Here is a 16926-nt window from a genome sequence, read left to right on the forward strand (position 1 = left end):
CCAACCCTGATTTATATGTATACTCTTTATTGCACATAAGGTTATTGTGTACACATCAAAAAATGATCTTTTTTTATACATTTTAGAAAATAAAAGTACAAGACAATTTATAATTTAATAACAAACACTGTCCATCCTTTGAAAACTCACCCCCTCCTTTATACAGCATGTAGTAGTTGCTTCATTTAAACTAAAGTTAGGTGCTGTTGTGACTTCTCACAATGTTAGATAAATCAATACAGGTGGAAAAAATACATATTTTAACTTTTGAATAATGGTCTTTTGAGTAATGGACTGCTTCAAGTCCTCTAAAGAAAAACAAAACCCAATACTAAAATAATTTGAAAACGCATGATTTATTACAACATAGGCAAAAAAATGTATTCAAAAAACTTGTTTGGAACAAAACACCTAAAAGGCACAAAAAGTACATTCATTTTATGTTGAATCAATGTGATCCACTAAATATTAAAAAAAAAAAATACAATAATAAAAAATTATCAAATAATAATAATAAAAAAAAAATTGAAAACAAGTCTTAATAACAAAATAATTAATAACTAAATATAAAATAAAAATAAAAAAATGCTGAGTAAACTTAATTAATGAAGTTAGAATTGTAATTAAATCGACACATAATTTTATCGTATTATTTAATATAAAATGTAGTCGCTACTAAAAAAAAAAAAAAAAACATGTATTGTACTATACCTTATATTTAAAGTATTATTTAACTAAGTCTCGTAATAGGGTTATTATTAAAATGGTTTTGCTGAATTGAGTAACTAGTAACAGGCCTTTGAGTATTTTCAATTGATTGTGTTCCTTGTATATTAAGATTAATCAAAGAACTTATCGCATTCAATGCTGCCTAAAACAATAATTTATATAATTTAATATACAATATAAGAAAAACATATATTAAATATACAGAGAGACAATTTTAGGATTTTACCCCAGAGGTCAGCTCAAATTAAAGTTAAACAAAATTTACTTTCAAAATTTAGATCCCCTTTCAAGTTTGCCGGAAACCATACGATTGTGCACAATCAAATAACAAGGTAATTAAAAATAAATTTTATTGTATTTTAGATGAATGAAATAGCATAATGTGCTCAAATAATATGGTGCATGCCAGACATTCATCATCGAAATTGTTTTAAGTAAATTATTACTCACTCCTAGAAGTTGCACGAGATATAGATAATATTTATCCAAAGAAGGCACATTGTTTTAATAAAATCAGCCAAAAAGTATTGCTCCATCTTACACAGAAAGTATTTTAGCACACTGAAAAAAGGGCCTGGAGAAAAGTGATCATGCTGTTTAAACTAGAAAAATCACCAAGACTTTTTGTTGACCAATATCGCTTCTTCTGGGTAGAACTTTTTATAAAACTCATATTTAAGAGACTTAAACCATAATTAGAACAAAAGCAAATAATTCGAGACCACAAATTTGGTTTCTGTAATTAATACTCTATGATAGACAAAGTTTTTCAAGTCATAAACAATATTTGCTTGACATAATCTGGCATAATGGACTGCTTCTAAAGTTGCATGAACAGTCACATTCTTAGTGTAAACTTCTAGAATTTTAACTCACTGAACGCCAATTCCGAATTATGTATGACGAGGGAAACAATAACGCATTTGAAAACTTATCAGGTGGAGTACCACAAGGTAATTTTTAAGACCTATCTTCCTGTGGTCAGCTCTACACAGCTGATATTGCAATAAATGACAATACAATATGATAGCTGTTTGCTGATGACACGTCAATACCATCAACCAACAAACTCTGACTGACATCTTACAAATGACAACCAACAATTTTTTTGATTGAACTGGTTTTGATTGAATCACAAGCTTTGAATTAAGTTGGTACATAAAAATGCATAATGGAAAGTCAGTACACATTAATTGACCTTAGCTCATACTTCGAGCTATAACACCCTTTAAAAAATGTTAATAAGTCCAAATTTTATATTCATACTTGTAAACATATACTAACGAGATCTTGAAAAAAAAATTGTTTTTTTTTTTTTATATTTTTAATAGATTTTTTTTGCCAAAATTTCATTTGCAGACCACTGTGCTTCATGCTAGAACTATCAAGCAAACGTCTTTAGTATATATTGATTGTTAAACTACTTTGGACTTATGCTATGGTATACAGCTGTGAGGTTACCCTAATAAGTCCAATATTGATATCATATAACGACGTTACCAGAACTTAGTCGTACAATTGTCGCAGCAAATTGGTACGATTGTATGTTAGGAACAATATCACTCTCTGAGTTTCAAGATAACAACTGTGCAAGGTAAATTTACTGAGTTTACCGTCCAACATGTAAAAACCGCTGTACCAAACATAGTTGCTAAACTATTCCTCAACAACTCGCAAAACACCTGATAGCTCAAACAACTGAAGCCGTTTGACTTAACACATTGATTGCCACCATTTAAACTAAGAGTTATCTCTTAGGTTAGCAGTCAACGTGTTAAGTTAGTCATATAAAAAATAGGGTAATTTCTTTGTAAGTAGAACTCCAAATATTTTGTATCATGTATGATAGCAGGGATTGTTGGTCACCTAAATAAAAATGCTCTCAGGCTATTAAAAAAAAAGTGTTACTTACGGCATCTTGTGAATGTTCTGGAGTGATGCCAGATCCATGGCATATTTGAGGAGGCATTGTTGATAGTGAGACTAATGTTAAATAGTCCTTTTGATTTCCCTAAAATATTTCATGGTATTTATAATAAGCCAATAGTTTATAATTAATACTTTCCTATTTATTAATATACCTTAGGGAAGTCGGAATATTGGACTTTAAATCCAAGCATTTTGGAAAAGTAGTCTAATTGTTCTGTAGGTCGATAGTTAGTAACTGAGAAATCATTAGCAATATTACTAGCTACAGTTACTAATGGAACGCCATTAACTGAATTCGATTTTGAAGCTGATGTCTCGGGCGATACAAGCAAAACACCTGGAGCTATTTGTCGTCCATTCTTCCGAGGACTATCAATGTTAGCCTTATTTTCATGACTTACCTACAATAATTAATTTCTATAGACAAGTAACTAACAATAAACTTAGACAGTAAGAACTTACCAATGGGGATTCACTATTTTTAATAGGCCGCTGTTTTAAATCGCTCTCAAATCCCATTTGAATCAATAATTTCTCAGCTGCTTGACGTTTAGCCATTTTTTTATTTGCACCTATTCCAGAAGCAGTATGTTGTCCAATTGTCACCTAAAACCGATGTAATAATAAATTAATAACACTAAAAAATACAGATTGATAAATTTAAAGTAAAATTACCTCAAAAACAAACTCTTTTTTGCGATTTGAGTTTATGACATCATCTTTGAGCACATAAATTGGCTCTTTTTCTTTTTTCGATGATTGTATTTTATATAGTTTGGCAACTGGATCATTATCTTCTGTCTTATCAGAATTATCCACTCTAGGTTCAACATTTTCAGTATTTTGTTTTGTTTCCTTTATTAAATTTCGGTTTTTTCTTCTTGGCATTTTAAAACGATTTTTAGGGGCCAATGGAAGAGTTGGGGAACTATTATTATCATCTAATATGGATTCATTTGCCTCTTTAAGTGTCTGAAGCATTTTCTCTGCCGCACGTCGTTTGGACAACTACAAACATTAAAATCAATATTTTTAAACCATAAGAAAATATTTAGTTTTATTTTAAAAATTATTTCAAAATAGTTTTAAAAGTTCAATAATTGAAAAACAAATAATCTATGAATAAAAATGTTATTTACAGCATTTAAAATTTAACTAAATACTTAAAAAAAATGCTCAAAGAATAAATGGGTTTATTTTAATTTAAAATTAGTATGCATGGTTGTATAAATGTTCACTAAACATTTAATGAACCAATATATGGCGAAAGGATCCTTAATTATAATTTGATGGACTGTGATTGGTCCATTAAATTTAGTCATTCTTTATGCAACCCAGCATTAAACATTTTACTTTTTTTCCATTGCCTTCTCCAGTAGCATTATACAATCCAACAGAACATTTTGTGATGTAGGTTTTCATATGAGGCAAACCATCTTCTTTTAATACTTCAAATTTAATCGGCAATTTCATCTTAAGGGCTACTTCATACACTTGAGATATTACTGATTTAGAATCACCAGCTAAACGGAAAAATTATAAAATTACTTATTATATTATACATTTTACTATGATAATATTTTAAATAGCCCATAGATATTTCACTCATACATGCCATAGATGTGATAAATAGAAATCATAGTCTTTTCATATCTTATCTTGTTCATATTTAGTTTTACTTATTCATGATATATATATTTTTAAAAGGCCCCAGTAGAAGGGGATCAGAATACTCCTACGATACCTCAATCTGTTGTAAGAGGCGGCATATAATGTTGCGTCAGGTTGACAGCCGATGTATAATTTTGTCAAAAAGTATGAGGAGTTTTAAACAAGGCTTAGGCGGATGGCCCTATCTCGAATGTGTGGAGGGACAACAGGTGGAGGAAATGACATAGTTAGAGGTGAGGAGGCCTGGAAAATGAAGCGAGTTTCATTGTTTTAATGTGTGCAGGTCTACTCAAACACTTGTAGTGTCAAAAGTGTTAGGACATCATCACTGTGCTCATTTGAGGGACATTTACAAAGCGAGAATAGACCCATAGAATGTTTGAACATTAAGTGGTAGAAGTAGACAACTAGTAAAAGTGTTAAAGAGATGGAAACTCAATATATGTTGTTTTCATGAAACTAAGTGGAAAGGAAAGTGTGTATACTCCATAAGTAGGATATAAAAAAAGAGACAATTAAGAGTTTTGACGAAAAATGGATGAGGTTATGCAAGAAATACCCGGAAATGTGATAAATGGTGATATGTCGGTAGTGAGAGGACAGAATATAAGAGAGAAGTAGAGTGGTATGGTTTCGGGGAGAGTAATGAGGCTGGAGAAAAAATTCTAGTTTCTGCATTAGAATATGACCTTGCAATTATTATTAACGTGTATTTTAGCAAGAGAGAAGAGTATTATATAACTTTTAAGAATTGAGGAAATAGTTCATTAATAAAATAATATTGAAAACCCTCAACCATAAAAATTATATACTCTCTGCGTATATTGACTCAGTCTGTCATTAGTGCTGAAGATGACAACATTGTTGCCGAAATACATAGTATAAGCGGAGAGTATATAATTTTTATGGTTGAGGGTTTTTAATATTATTTTATTACATAGAACCATAAGTTGCTTAAGTTTATTCTAGAATAGTTCATTAATTGATTTTTTTATGTGGAAGAGAGAAATTTAAAGCAGATTAAGGATTGTAAAGTTATCCCTGGTGAGTGTAATAACACAGCATAAATGAATGGTCATGGAGTTTTAGTTTAGTGAGAAAAAAGTACACAGGTATAAACAACGAAGGAAGAAAGGATTTGAGAATACGATGATGAAAGAAATAATCATGTGGAAAAGAACAGCCAATTGTGTTAAAAGTAGTTTTTGGGTTAAGAAGGAATAGTACGCCAGAAAACAAGAAACGTGGTGGTGCGATAAGGTAGTTGAGAGTTAGAAGTATTAAGGATCATTTGATCAAAAGAATGTTGGCTTTGATGAGGGTTTAAAACATAGGTTTAATTAAGTATGGTTGGATCAAGTGGATAGAAATGTCAGATGTTTTATGTCATGAGAATTCCAGTGAAACTTTTAGGTAATCTAGAAAAAACTTAAGCACTTATGTTTATATGTAATAAAATAATGATAATAACTTATAGGTAAGTTTTACATGAGTGTAGTAAGACCAACTACAGGGTCCGGCAAAAAAACCTCCCTTATTTAGAAATGGCACTGTGTGAGTTGTGGTGGTGGTACAACGGTGGAGGGGGTATCGATCGATAGCTGTATACATGCCATTTTCTTCTGACCTAACCTAAACTAATTGCTAGGAATCATGATGAGGGAGAAGTCTGGTTCCAACAAGACGGTGCCACAGATTACACTTCGCGGCGCTCCTTAGCAATCTTGAGAGAGGTGTTTCCTGGACGTCTTCTCTCTTTGCGAGGAGACATCACCTAACCGCCAAGGTCACTTGATTTATCCCCTTGTGGTTTGGGGACTTAAGAAGGCAATCAAACAGGCAGTGGCTGCCATTATACCGGAAATGACACAAAGAGCTATGGCCATTCTCGAAAGTTAAAAAAACCTGTGGCACCGTCTTGTTGGAACCAGACTTCTCCCTTATCATGGTTCCTAGTAAACTGGTTTAGGTAAGGTCAGAAGAAAATGGCATGTATACAGCTATCGATCAATACCCCCTCCACTGTTGTACCACCACCACAACTCATATAGTGCCATTTCGAAAAGAGGGAGGTTTTTTTGCCGAACCCTGTAGTTGGTCTTACTACACTCATGTAAAACTTACCTATAAGTTATTATTATTATTTTATTACATATAAACTATAAAAAATATATTTTTTGAAGTTTTGGGCGGTAGACAGGAAAATAGAACAGACAATGAGTGTAGCAGAAATGAGAATGCTTAGATGGACGAGTAGCGTGACAATGCATATAAGATATAAAACAAATACATAAGAGGTAGCATAGAAGTGGCTTTGATAGCAAACAAAAGTAGGGTAATAGACAGAGCTTGTTTGGGTATGTTATGAAGAGAAATCGGAAGCACGGTGACAAAAAATGTAGAAGGAAAGTTGGGAAAAGGATAACCAAAAAAGAAGTAGTTGGGTGCAAGTGAAAATTATGTGTTAGATTGTTTTGATTGAAGGTTTAGGCTCACCCCAAAAAGTTGGGGTGAAGGTGAAAGAGAAGAAAAATGAAATTTGATTTATAAAATATACACAATATATAAAAAAAAAAAAAAGTTCTTACATTTAAGTACTTCTTTGATATTTTCATTCTTTTCTTCGTTTTTAATTTGTGTTAGAGCTTTTAAAGCCGCATCATGTCTAGCCAATTGGTTTGTATTACCTTGGCCAAGAAATTCATGTTTTCCAATTTGTAGTTTTACTTTGTAAAGTCCAACTGATTTGACTTCAGTTTTTATGTAAGCATTGGACGCCTAAAGAAAAATGAAAAAAATAAATTACTTGTAAAATACTAAAGTATAGTTACGGAGAATAATACCTGAGGAACTGTAAAACGTGAACTGTAAAAATTTGGCACAAATGGCATACATCTAGGTCCTCTAGATCTACAAAAATACATTTCATAATATGCCAAAATTAATAATAAAACTAAAAAAATATTGTAACGAATATTATTTTATTATACATAGTTAACTTAGGTACGTGTTATTTGGATATAAAAGTCTTGCAATACTGAAATATTTTAAGTGAAAACAAAATTAACTTTTTTTTTTTATTCAAACAAAAACACACAAAACTCTAAGCCAAGTTTTTAGATATTAAAATATTTCTTAGAAAAAAAGTTCACCATTTAAAAAAATACTTTTTTTTAAACATCAAGCTGAATAATAAACAATTAAAAAATGGGTGTAAGATTGTTTCTAACATTTGTCATCTTTAAATTTTATCTCCAACAAAAACCTAGCAGTGAAAAAGGGACAAGTTCAAGACCCCCTCCCAAAAAAATCATCCTATCAAAGTAGTGATATCTACATTGGCCAAGTCTACTAGTTCTCTCTAGTTCCTAACCTCACTTCACTCCTACTTTCATAAGCAACACAGCTCTTTTATTTGTATTGCTTAACACTTGGCCAGTTTCTGAATGAGGCATAAAATAGACTTAGCTACAATGTAGATACCACTACTTTGACTGGCTGACTTTTTTGGGAGGGGATCTAAACTTTTTTCTTTTCTTCTGAGTTATCTCCTTCCTATCACCCACGTAACTTCTAAGTGAGTACATTTGATAAAGATGTTTTATGCTTCATTATTATTTGTTAGAGATATCATTCCTTTTTTCTGGCTTCAGTGTCGTAGGCGTCGTGTTGATTTTTAACGAGACATTAGTGGGAGCATTTTGAAAATTGCGACAGAGAGCCGTGTGTTTGATTCACGCAGCCACCCTGATGATTTTGCTTAATACAAGTTTTCTTAGAAAAATGACATATACTATTTGCCTATAGATGCCTACACCAGACTCTTTAATAAATAGGAGGTATAACGTCTTCCTATAGTCTATTCACCGTAAATCACAAAGTGGGTCAACTTACAGTGAATAGACTATTGTACTTTATACAAAAATTTTAAGTGACTGTTATAGTAAATGTGCATTATCTCTTTAGTGCACCCAAAAAGAGGATATTTTAACTTTTAATGAGGTATGTGATAAAAATCACATAACTAGTTATGTGAAGTGTTTTTTAATACTTTATAATGTTAGTAGCCATTTATTTAATGTAAATAGGCAACTTATTAACATCCCCTAATTTATTTAATTTGTAAAATTAAAGTTTAAAATATTTATCAATAAATAAATATAAAATGTATAAAAATCCAAGACTTTGAGGAAAATTGTTAGTTATTTTTTTTTTGTAGCTTACATTAAATGCCTATTAATTAATAGAAATGTTTCATTACCTTTCATAATTAAAGAATTTGTGAAAAAAAACTTTTCTAGCATGGTAAAACACATAAAATTAACACTAAATAAAATACATACACAATATTGGTAAAAGTATTAAATGGTCCATTTCTTGCATGCGAGTATAGATCTGGCTTAAATCCATTGTACAATGGAGTTGTAGAAGAGTTAGTTACATATTGTGGTGTCTCCACAACAGTATAAGTAGTCTGCTCTCCACGTTTCATTGCTAGGGCATTTAATTCCACTGTTGGAGTTATATTATCTAAAAAGGTAATACCATTTTCATATTTAAATAAAAAACTACTATGAAGGTGGAGAAAGTTGCAATTTTCAAATTATTTATATACAGTATCACATGTGGGTATTGACCCCTATTTAACTCCTCTTCCAGTTAATAATATTGTGTATTAAATCTTGGCACAATTATACAAATTTGTTTAAAATGGGCGTTGAAACTTTTTTTAACTTTTGGCAAGTGAGCTTCACGTTTTTATTTTTCTTAAGGTTCTGAGATTTTTTAATAAATATTATTTAATTACAATTGGGTTTATTTGACATATTTAGTGGTACAAACTGAAACAATTTTCATTATATTGTTTCTTTAAAAAACTCAGTTTTTCAGTTTTCCATCACCAACTTCTTTAAGAAAAATGTAACAAAATAATTATTGACTGAAATATAGATTACTTATTTTGTTAAAGGTCTAGTGATGAGGGAATAATCCCTGAATCCATTCTTAGGTATGTTAAATTCAATATGTCAATTACAATTTAATAATAAAAAGTTCAATAATATTAAAAAATTTTTTTAATTTAAATCTTATTATTATATGTTATGTTAATTAAAAATTTTTTAATTATATTATAAATCAAACATTAAATTATGGTATTTATTTTAAGTTTATAAATAGTATAATTACTATAATGACCAGTAGATTTAAGCTTCATTTTGGTTTGAGGCTGTTTATAGTTAGTTTTTGACAAAGCCAGAGCAGCAGCAGCATGTTGGGCTTTTTTAATGCTCATTGCATCAGCATTATACTCTTCAGTTCCTAATTGAAGAGTAACAGTAAACTTTTTTTTGTGAGGAGGACCCTGTTCATTTGTCAGTTTGTACTGATGTTTAATCTATATATAAAATAAATAACAAATAATAATAATTATTATTAAAATTATCACATTTTACACAATAACTATTAAAATATGTAGATAGTTAAACTTTAAAATCAAATCAAAAATAATATCCTTCTCAATTAAATAAATGAAGATAATACCTTATTATATCTTGCTAGTTCATTTACAAGACACATTGGAGTTTTATCCTTGTCATTTGAATTTGAAGCAAAATCATTTTCACCTTGCGATTCTGAACTATGATCAGAATTTTTAACAATATGATCCGCCATCAGGTAGCCTAAAAATAAGTAGAAAAACCAATAATAACACAGAAATAATCTGTTAGTATTTACATATTCTTAGTTCCTATTTTAACATGCTTCCTGGCTGGCCTGCTTATGTTAAAGGTACAAATTAATTTTTTGGTGATATTAACTATATTCTTAACACAACAGTTAAAGAAAGCAAACCGATCCTCGAACAGTTAATATTGACACTAACACACACTCTAGCATACATGAGGTAATCAATTAGAAGTTCTACGACCTCCTGCTCACCATATGTGCAGCTAAACTGATTATGAATAAGCTTACACACTTAACTCATAAGTACTTAGACAAAGGGAGCCTTTCAATATAAAACATGCGGCACTTCACTTACAGTAAAACCTATTTTGATTAAATTCAAAAAATATTAAACGAAGCACAGTAGTCACAAGCTACCTACTCGATTAAAGAAAGCCTTAGGACTAGACCTATCCCATATAAGTAAAAGCCAACAAACTATTTGTTTACAAATACACAACATAAACAAATTATGGCAACTTAACAAACATATTTGATTTTGTTCTCTTTTGCTTCAGGCCTATTAATATGGACCGTTAATGTCCTTTGCCGCTTCTACAATCCTTTTCCACTGATCCCTCTCCGTTGCCATATTGATGCTGAAGGTGTTTATTCTTTTGGACAGGTCTCTCTTCACCGTATCAAAACAACTCTGGCGTGGTCTCCCCAGGGGTATCTTTCCAATCGGAGCCCCCACCATAACCTTCCTTATGAGGCATCCTTCTACCCGCCACACGTGGCTCGCCCATTCTATCCTCTTACTACGAATGAATTGGCATATACTTGGATTTTTATCAAGTCTTTGTATCTGGTCATTCCTTTTTCTTTTGAATATCCCTGAACCAGCATTATATACTGGCCCATATATTTTCCTCTTGAAACTTGAGTTTTTAATCATCTCTTTTAGTACTTGCCCATGTCTTACATGCATACATTGCTATGGGGGGCAAATATGTGGTGTACAACATCTCTTTCGTTCGGTATGACGTAAGCTTTGATGAGAACATCTTTCATAGTGTAATAGCTTTTATTCGCTGCGCACATTCTAATCTTGATTTTGTTGTGCATATTATTTTCCTCATTAATATTTACTCCCAGATATTTGAATTTTTTCACTTGCTCGAATGAGTATCCATTTACCTTGATGTTATTCTTTTGAGTCACTTGTCTTAACATAACCATATATTTTGTTTTGGCTTCATTAACTCATATTATGGCTAGCTTTGAATAATCTCTTAACCTATTCTTCAATTTCATTCTTGGATGTTCCTAGAATGACGATGTCATCTGCATATTCCAAAAATGTGTGTACCCCGATTATTTCCATCTCTCGCTCCTCCTGAATGTCTCTTATCACTTTTTCAAGCGCCATGTTAAAGAGTACTGGGGAAAATGTGTCTTCTTATCTCAAACAGGTTTTACATTCAAAAGCTTTGGATGTCTCTCTCATGAAGCGTACATTGCAGAAGGTTTGTTGGTTACACATTTCAACTAGCTTCACAAGTTTTCCAGGTATCCTGAAATTCCTTAGTGCAGTCCACAGTTGTTCTCGGTCAATACTATCGTACGCTTGCTTAAAGTCTGCGAACAGGATATGCAGATCTTTATTGTACTCAAAACATTATTCCATTAGCTGTCTTAATGTAAAAATATGATTGGTCGTAGACTTTCCTCTTCTAAATCCAGATTGATATTCTGCTAATATGTCTTCTGCGTAGGCTTCTAGTCTTCTGAGTAACACCATTTTATTTTTTATTTATTTTAATACAGAATATGATACCTCTTTAACAAATAAAGCAACTAGATATTTAAAAAATAAAGTTTTATTCTCTGGCCTACCAGGGTTCTCCTGTATCACACTTGCCTAGCTCGACCCTGTTAGCTGTAATTTTCAACTTTGATATTGGGTTTATTAAGTAGTTAGTATTTAGTTCACTTTGCCTCTTTCAAAATCAGTAAAATCCTAAACAAACGTGTGATTTTTGCAAATTTAATTTTAACACACTATAACTTTAGTTTATGTTAAATATGATCAAATGAATTCCAAATATTGTTACAAGGCTTGCATTTTGACAAGCGTCAAAGACCATAAATGTAAATCATAAGAAAAATTGAAAATAATAATAATAATATATAATATATTTATACTCCTTACTTAGTTTTAAAATTTGTAAACAGTTGACTATTGAGTTTGCTTTAATTAAAAAATTCTAAGAATACAACTATTTTATAAAAACAGAGTGTAGCAAACAGAAAAATTACGATGCAAGATCATTCAAATTTAAAATTCATGTTCATAATATTCATTTATATATATTTACTATTTATAAAAATATATTATTATATACAAAATTAATAAAATTATTTAGTCTACCTAATATAATCTGTTAAAAATATTAGGAAATATATTGTTAAAATTTGTTGTATACTATGTTATAACATTGATATCAATAGTTATAAAAAGTCCTTTAAACTAGATTTAAGATTTTAAAAAAAATTAAAAAATAAGTTTATGTCAACGCATTCAATAATCATTCATTTAAAATATACTTAACAATTATGTTTAAACTATGGCTGACCGGTTTGGAGAATAATTTTAAAATAATTTAATAATCGATAAATCTTTCATCTTTATAAAATAACAGTTAAATCTAATAACTGCCAATAAAATATCCGAAAATAATTGAAAAATCTTCGAAACTATTTTTTAATTACCCAATAATTATTTTTTTTGTTTAGATTTTTATATAAATTCTACTAATTAACGATCAAAATTTTTTTATTGCTGTAAATAATCAATACTTACGAAATTTAAACAATCATTTATTATGTAATTTAGTAAATGACCGTCTGTAGTTGAAATATACACATTGATTTACAATTTATAAGCTTAAGTATTATTCTAAAATTAATAAGATATAGGGTTAGATGATTATAAGCAATTGATTAATAAAGCAAAAGCTATAGTGTTTATTAGTAGGACAATACATAACATTACCTAACCGATATGTTTTTTAAGACTAAAATCAATACATAGTAACAGGATAAAAATACTACCTAGTTTATATATTATGTAGTTAAATAAAACAGGTACGCTGAAATATTTCTATAAAACAGATTTTTTTCCTATATTTATTATTGTAAACAATTTTAAAGGAAAAAAATAGTTGTTTACACTTAACAAACTAAGTTAAGCAAATTTCAGGTTTATTGGGAGGTTACAGTAGGGCCAGATTGTTAGGGTTAAACAAAAAAGTTGTATCAATTGATTCTGAAACAAGATGTGCTGGTTGAGAGGAGCATTACTTTGTTACAAAAATTCTCAGGTCACCCATCCAGGAACTTACTAGGAAGGCCGAATGTGTCTTAACAATAATGCTGAATGGCAACTGTGATTAACTGTATCTACATCATATTTTCTTTTATAGAATATTATGTTGATTTATTAAAATTATATTACAAAGACTTAATTGTTTGTAATGCATATTAAGCATTTTATTTTTTACTGTACTAGAATTACATATTTTTTTTTAGACTGATTATACCGTATTATGTTTTTATTTGTAAAGAAAATCTATATGGCTTAAATAGATTTTTTATGCCTATATTTGTATAAAAAATATAGGCATCATAAAAAAGTTAAAAAATCTTATAAAAAAAAAAAAACGGGAATATTATTAGTTAATTATTTATTATTATTATTATTGTTATTATTATTGAATATTATACTATACATATTAATAGACAATATTGTATTGAACAATAATGGAATTTTCTTAGGTATTTTAATCCCTTCTGGACTTTTTGTTGGATGGGGGCTCACTCTCCCAAACCCCCAGAGGAAAATATAGCTTGCTTAATGGTCTAAACTTACCTTTTTTTTTATTACAAGTCCATAAGAACACAGGGGGGGTCACCTTACAGTATTACTTCCCCCGTGTTCCCGGCACGGTTTATTGATGCCAAGACTAGAATATAATATTATACAATTTAAATACTAAACTAACCTAATTTACCACTCTAAAATTGTCAGCGAACTAATAAGACCGAACCTAAACTAATCTATCATTGCTTTCCAGACAAAGGTATAGTGTGGCGGCGGACGGCTGTGGCCGTAGACGCCATTTATTGTTATACATGCGGAAATATACAAATTTCAAGTAGCTATAACTTTAGAACTAGAGAAATCCGCCAAATGTTTACTTCAGATACATAATCAGCGTAAAAAATAGTACAAGATAGTAAAAAAAAATCGCAAAACAAAAGTGTGCCTGATATAATTAATTTATGCCCTCATTTTTTTGTTTGTGTAGGATAGATGCTTTCTGCATAATGCCATTCAAATGAAGACAGAAGAGTAATGAATCACGCTAAATATTAAAATAAATTGATTGAGCCAGTGAGGAAAGTAGATGAAAAGTTAAAGGGTTCATTTCATTCATTCAACTTATACAGGAGTCAATAGTAATAAAAACAAATGTTTTTTTTTTTTAATGTTTTTCAAAAACTTTAAGTAATTATTTGAATAATAAACATTCTTATTAATTTTTAATTTATTGCTTGTAATTAAATAAATCTTTTTACTTATTTACATAAAATAAACCCAGGCATTACAAAGTCGTTCTGTAAAGTATATATCCCAAGCAACATTAAGCTAAAATAAATTTACAAAAAAACCTTGTAGTTAAAATGAGTTATATACTTTAACGTAACCGGCCCATACATGTACTGAACTATAGTCTCTAATTTACCTTCAATGCAGTTTGATAAACCAAAAATTTTGTTTATTTCTTCAAGATTTACAGTATGCTTGTATACAAAACTGCTAGAACTAGCTAACACAGCTAGCAGTACTATTATTTTCATCTTGTTTACATGTATTCACCTGACATGGAGAAAAATGCATAAGACTTTTAGAATAGAAAAATCAAATTGCCGAAATAAATTGACTGCTCCACTTTTTTATTATTGTAGTGAGAATAAAAGTAGCACAAAACGTTGCCCTAGTTTAATTAATAACCAAACACAGGCTATAATTGGTATTTATAAATTGCTTTAAGATAAATTTTGGACAGACTTACCTTTAAGAAGTGAAGTACAATTATTAAAAATTAACGGACGATTATCAACATAAAAATTGAAATTAACGGCGTCCTAAATTCTAATGGCGACTGCAGCAGGCGTGAGGCGTCACTGAAGTCACTTTAAGTATTATAGTCACTCTAGCTGCCTTGCCTGTGTCTGTTATAATGTTAGGTTGTTGTTACTTGTAACTTATTGAGACCGCGTACTGCGTAGGCGTTCGTTTATCGTTAAAATAGATAAGGAAAAATGTTGATTGTGTTACCCCAACTATGGACTTATGACTTGTCTACTATGGTCTATGGATGAGTGTTGAACCCTACTGTCTACTATATAGACGGAGCATGCATGTAGTTCCAGCGAGCCAACGTGCTGCGCTGACAGCGGCACTCGATGACGTCTTGAGGCGATCTGAGCATGCGCATTTGAGTTCCCAGTTTAAGAAAAATTGGTGCATGGTTTAAAAAATAAAAAATATTGTATGATATGTCGCAGCTCGTGACTTATAATAGAATTTTCAATGCCAATAAAATCTAATTTTGAGTCGTCAGCTAATTTTCGGTCATTAAAAATGTAACTTGTTTTTTTACTTGTGTAAATGTATAATTTTTTTAATTGGGTAAAAGAAAGGATTAGTTTAGGCGATTTCACACAGCAGTGGAATAGCGCCTAATTTTATTAAGCTAAAATTTCTTAACTACCAAGATTAGTAGATGGTATAATAAACAATCTATAAACCTTGGTTAACTAATGGTTTTCATTTAAACCACTGATATACTAATTAGCATTGTTCGTTTTGAAAAAAAAGAACACTGATACAACAACTATATCTGATATTTCAAAACGAACGCTTTGGTGTACACTTTTTGTCAAAACGAACAAACATATTATAATTATAATCACGGTCTTATAGATTGTATACATTATTATAGATAAACGGTTTATCTATAACCGTGGTTGTATAGTATAGAAGACCGTGATTACAGTATAATTTATTATCTGTTTTCAACTCTATGGTAAAGGGGAGCACGACACGGAGCCACTCGACAAGGAGCCACTCGACAAACAGCCACCGAAAATCGACACGGAGCCACTCGACAAACAGCCACCCGAAGAGATACCAACATGTACAATATTTATGTAAAATGTACGATTATTATTTGTGTATGTTGTGCGGCCGACACCACATATTATAACGGAGTAATAGCAAAAAATGTAATTTCCAAATTGTATATCAATAAAAATAAAAACAGTAACTTTGTAGAAAATATAATATTTTTATTAAAACCCCTATTGTATAGAAGACATTGTTACTATGTTCATTGTAAACATTTCAATTTACTCAACAGGATTTATTGTTAACTCATTCTATTAATAATAATTATTGTTTCTAAATACTTTTACTCTATTATTATAAATAATTATACATTTTTATATTATTGATACTTATTTATTAATATAATACATAGGTAAAAAAATTATGTATATTGCAACGATATTAATTGAATAATATTTTAACTTGCTTTCATGTATTCCAATTAAATTACAAATATATTTTAAATATAAAACAAATGAAGTTATTGAACATTGTTTAATTTGTGTGCATTTTCATGAGTATCGGAATGAACGATCCATATATATATTATATATACAACTAAAAAGTATTTGATAAAGGTTTTTACTTTTTATTGACTTAGAACTAATTATTAAAAACTCAGAAGCAGAGGGTTAGAATTAGATAAATACCGATATAAAAATAAAAAAAAAGTACATTTTTAGCTAATTGGC

General features: G+C 30.1%; 1 protein-coding gene across 4 annotated transcripts; it reads right to left on the reverse strand.

Moving 5' to 3' along the window:
• Nucleotides 1-394: 394 nt before the first annotated feature.
• On the reverse strand, nucleotides 395-15441 carry LOC126835298 (double-stranded RNA-binding protein Staufen homolog 2). 4 transcript variants are annotated; one of them, XM_050567792.1, is made up of 14 exons: nucleotides 15138-15441; nucleotides 14808-14941; nucleotides 9871-10010; nucleotides 9517-9724; nucleotides 8673-8859; nucleotides 7173-7239; nucleotides 6918-7107; nucleotides 4012-4181; nucleotides 3334-3666; nucleotides 3121-3264; nucleotides 2811-3059; nucleotides 2642-2740; nucleotides 712-871; nucleotides 395-411 (listed from the first exon to the last, which is right to left on the reverse strand). In XM_050567792.1, the coding sequence occupies exons 2-13, from the start codon at nucleotides 14920-14922 to the stop codon at nucleotides 731-733; spliced, it is 2043 nt and encodes a 680-aa protein (XP_050423749.1). In that variant the 5' UTR covers nucleotides 14923-14941; nucleotides 15138-15441; the 3' UTR covers nucleotides 395-411; nucleotides 712-730. The 4 variants fall into 4 exon arrangements, with proteins under 4 accessions (XP_050423749.1, XP_050423748.1, XP_050423750.1 ...); XM_050567791.1 differs by lacking the exon at nucleotides 395-411 and having other exon boundaries at nucleotides 525-871; nucleotides 15138-15440; XM_050567793.1 differs by lacking the exon at nucleotides 395-411 and having other exon boundaries at nucleotides 526-871; nucleotides 9526-9724; nucleotides 15138-15440.
• Nucleotides 15442-16926: the final 1485 nt, after the last annotated feature.

Source organism: Adelges cooleyi, unplaced genomic scaffold (assembly GCF_023614345.1).
Source record: "Adelges cooleyi isolate 19-005CV unplaced genomic scaffold, UGA_ACOO_1.1 ACOO_flye_CR_arks_rails_tigmint_CR_PRNA_23, whole genome shotgun sequence".
In the NCBI taxonomy this organism is placed as follows: Eukaryota; Metazoa; Arthropoda; class Insecta; order Hemiptera; family Adelgidae; genus Adelges; species Adelges cooleyi.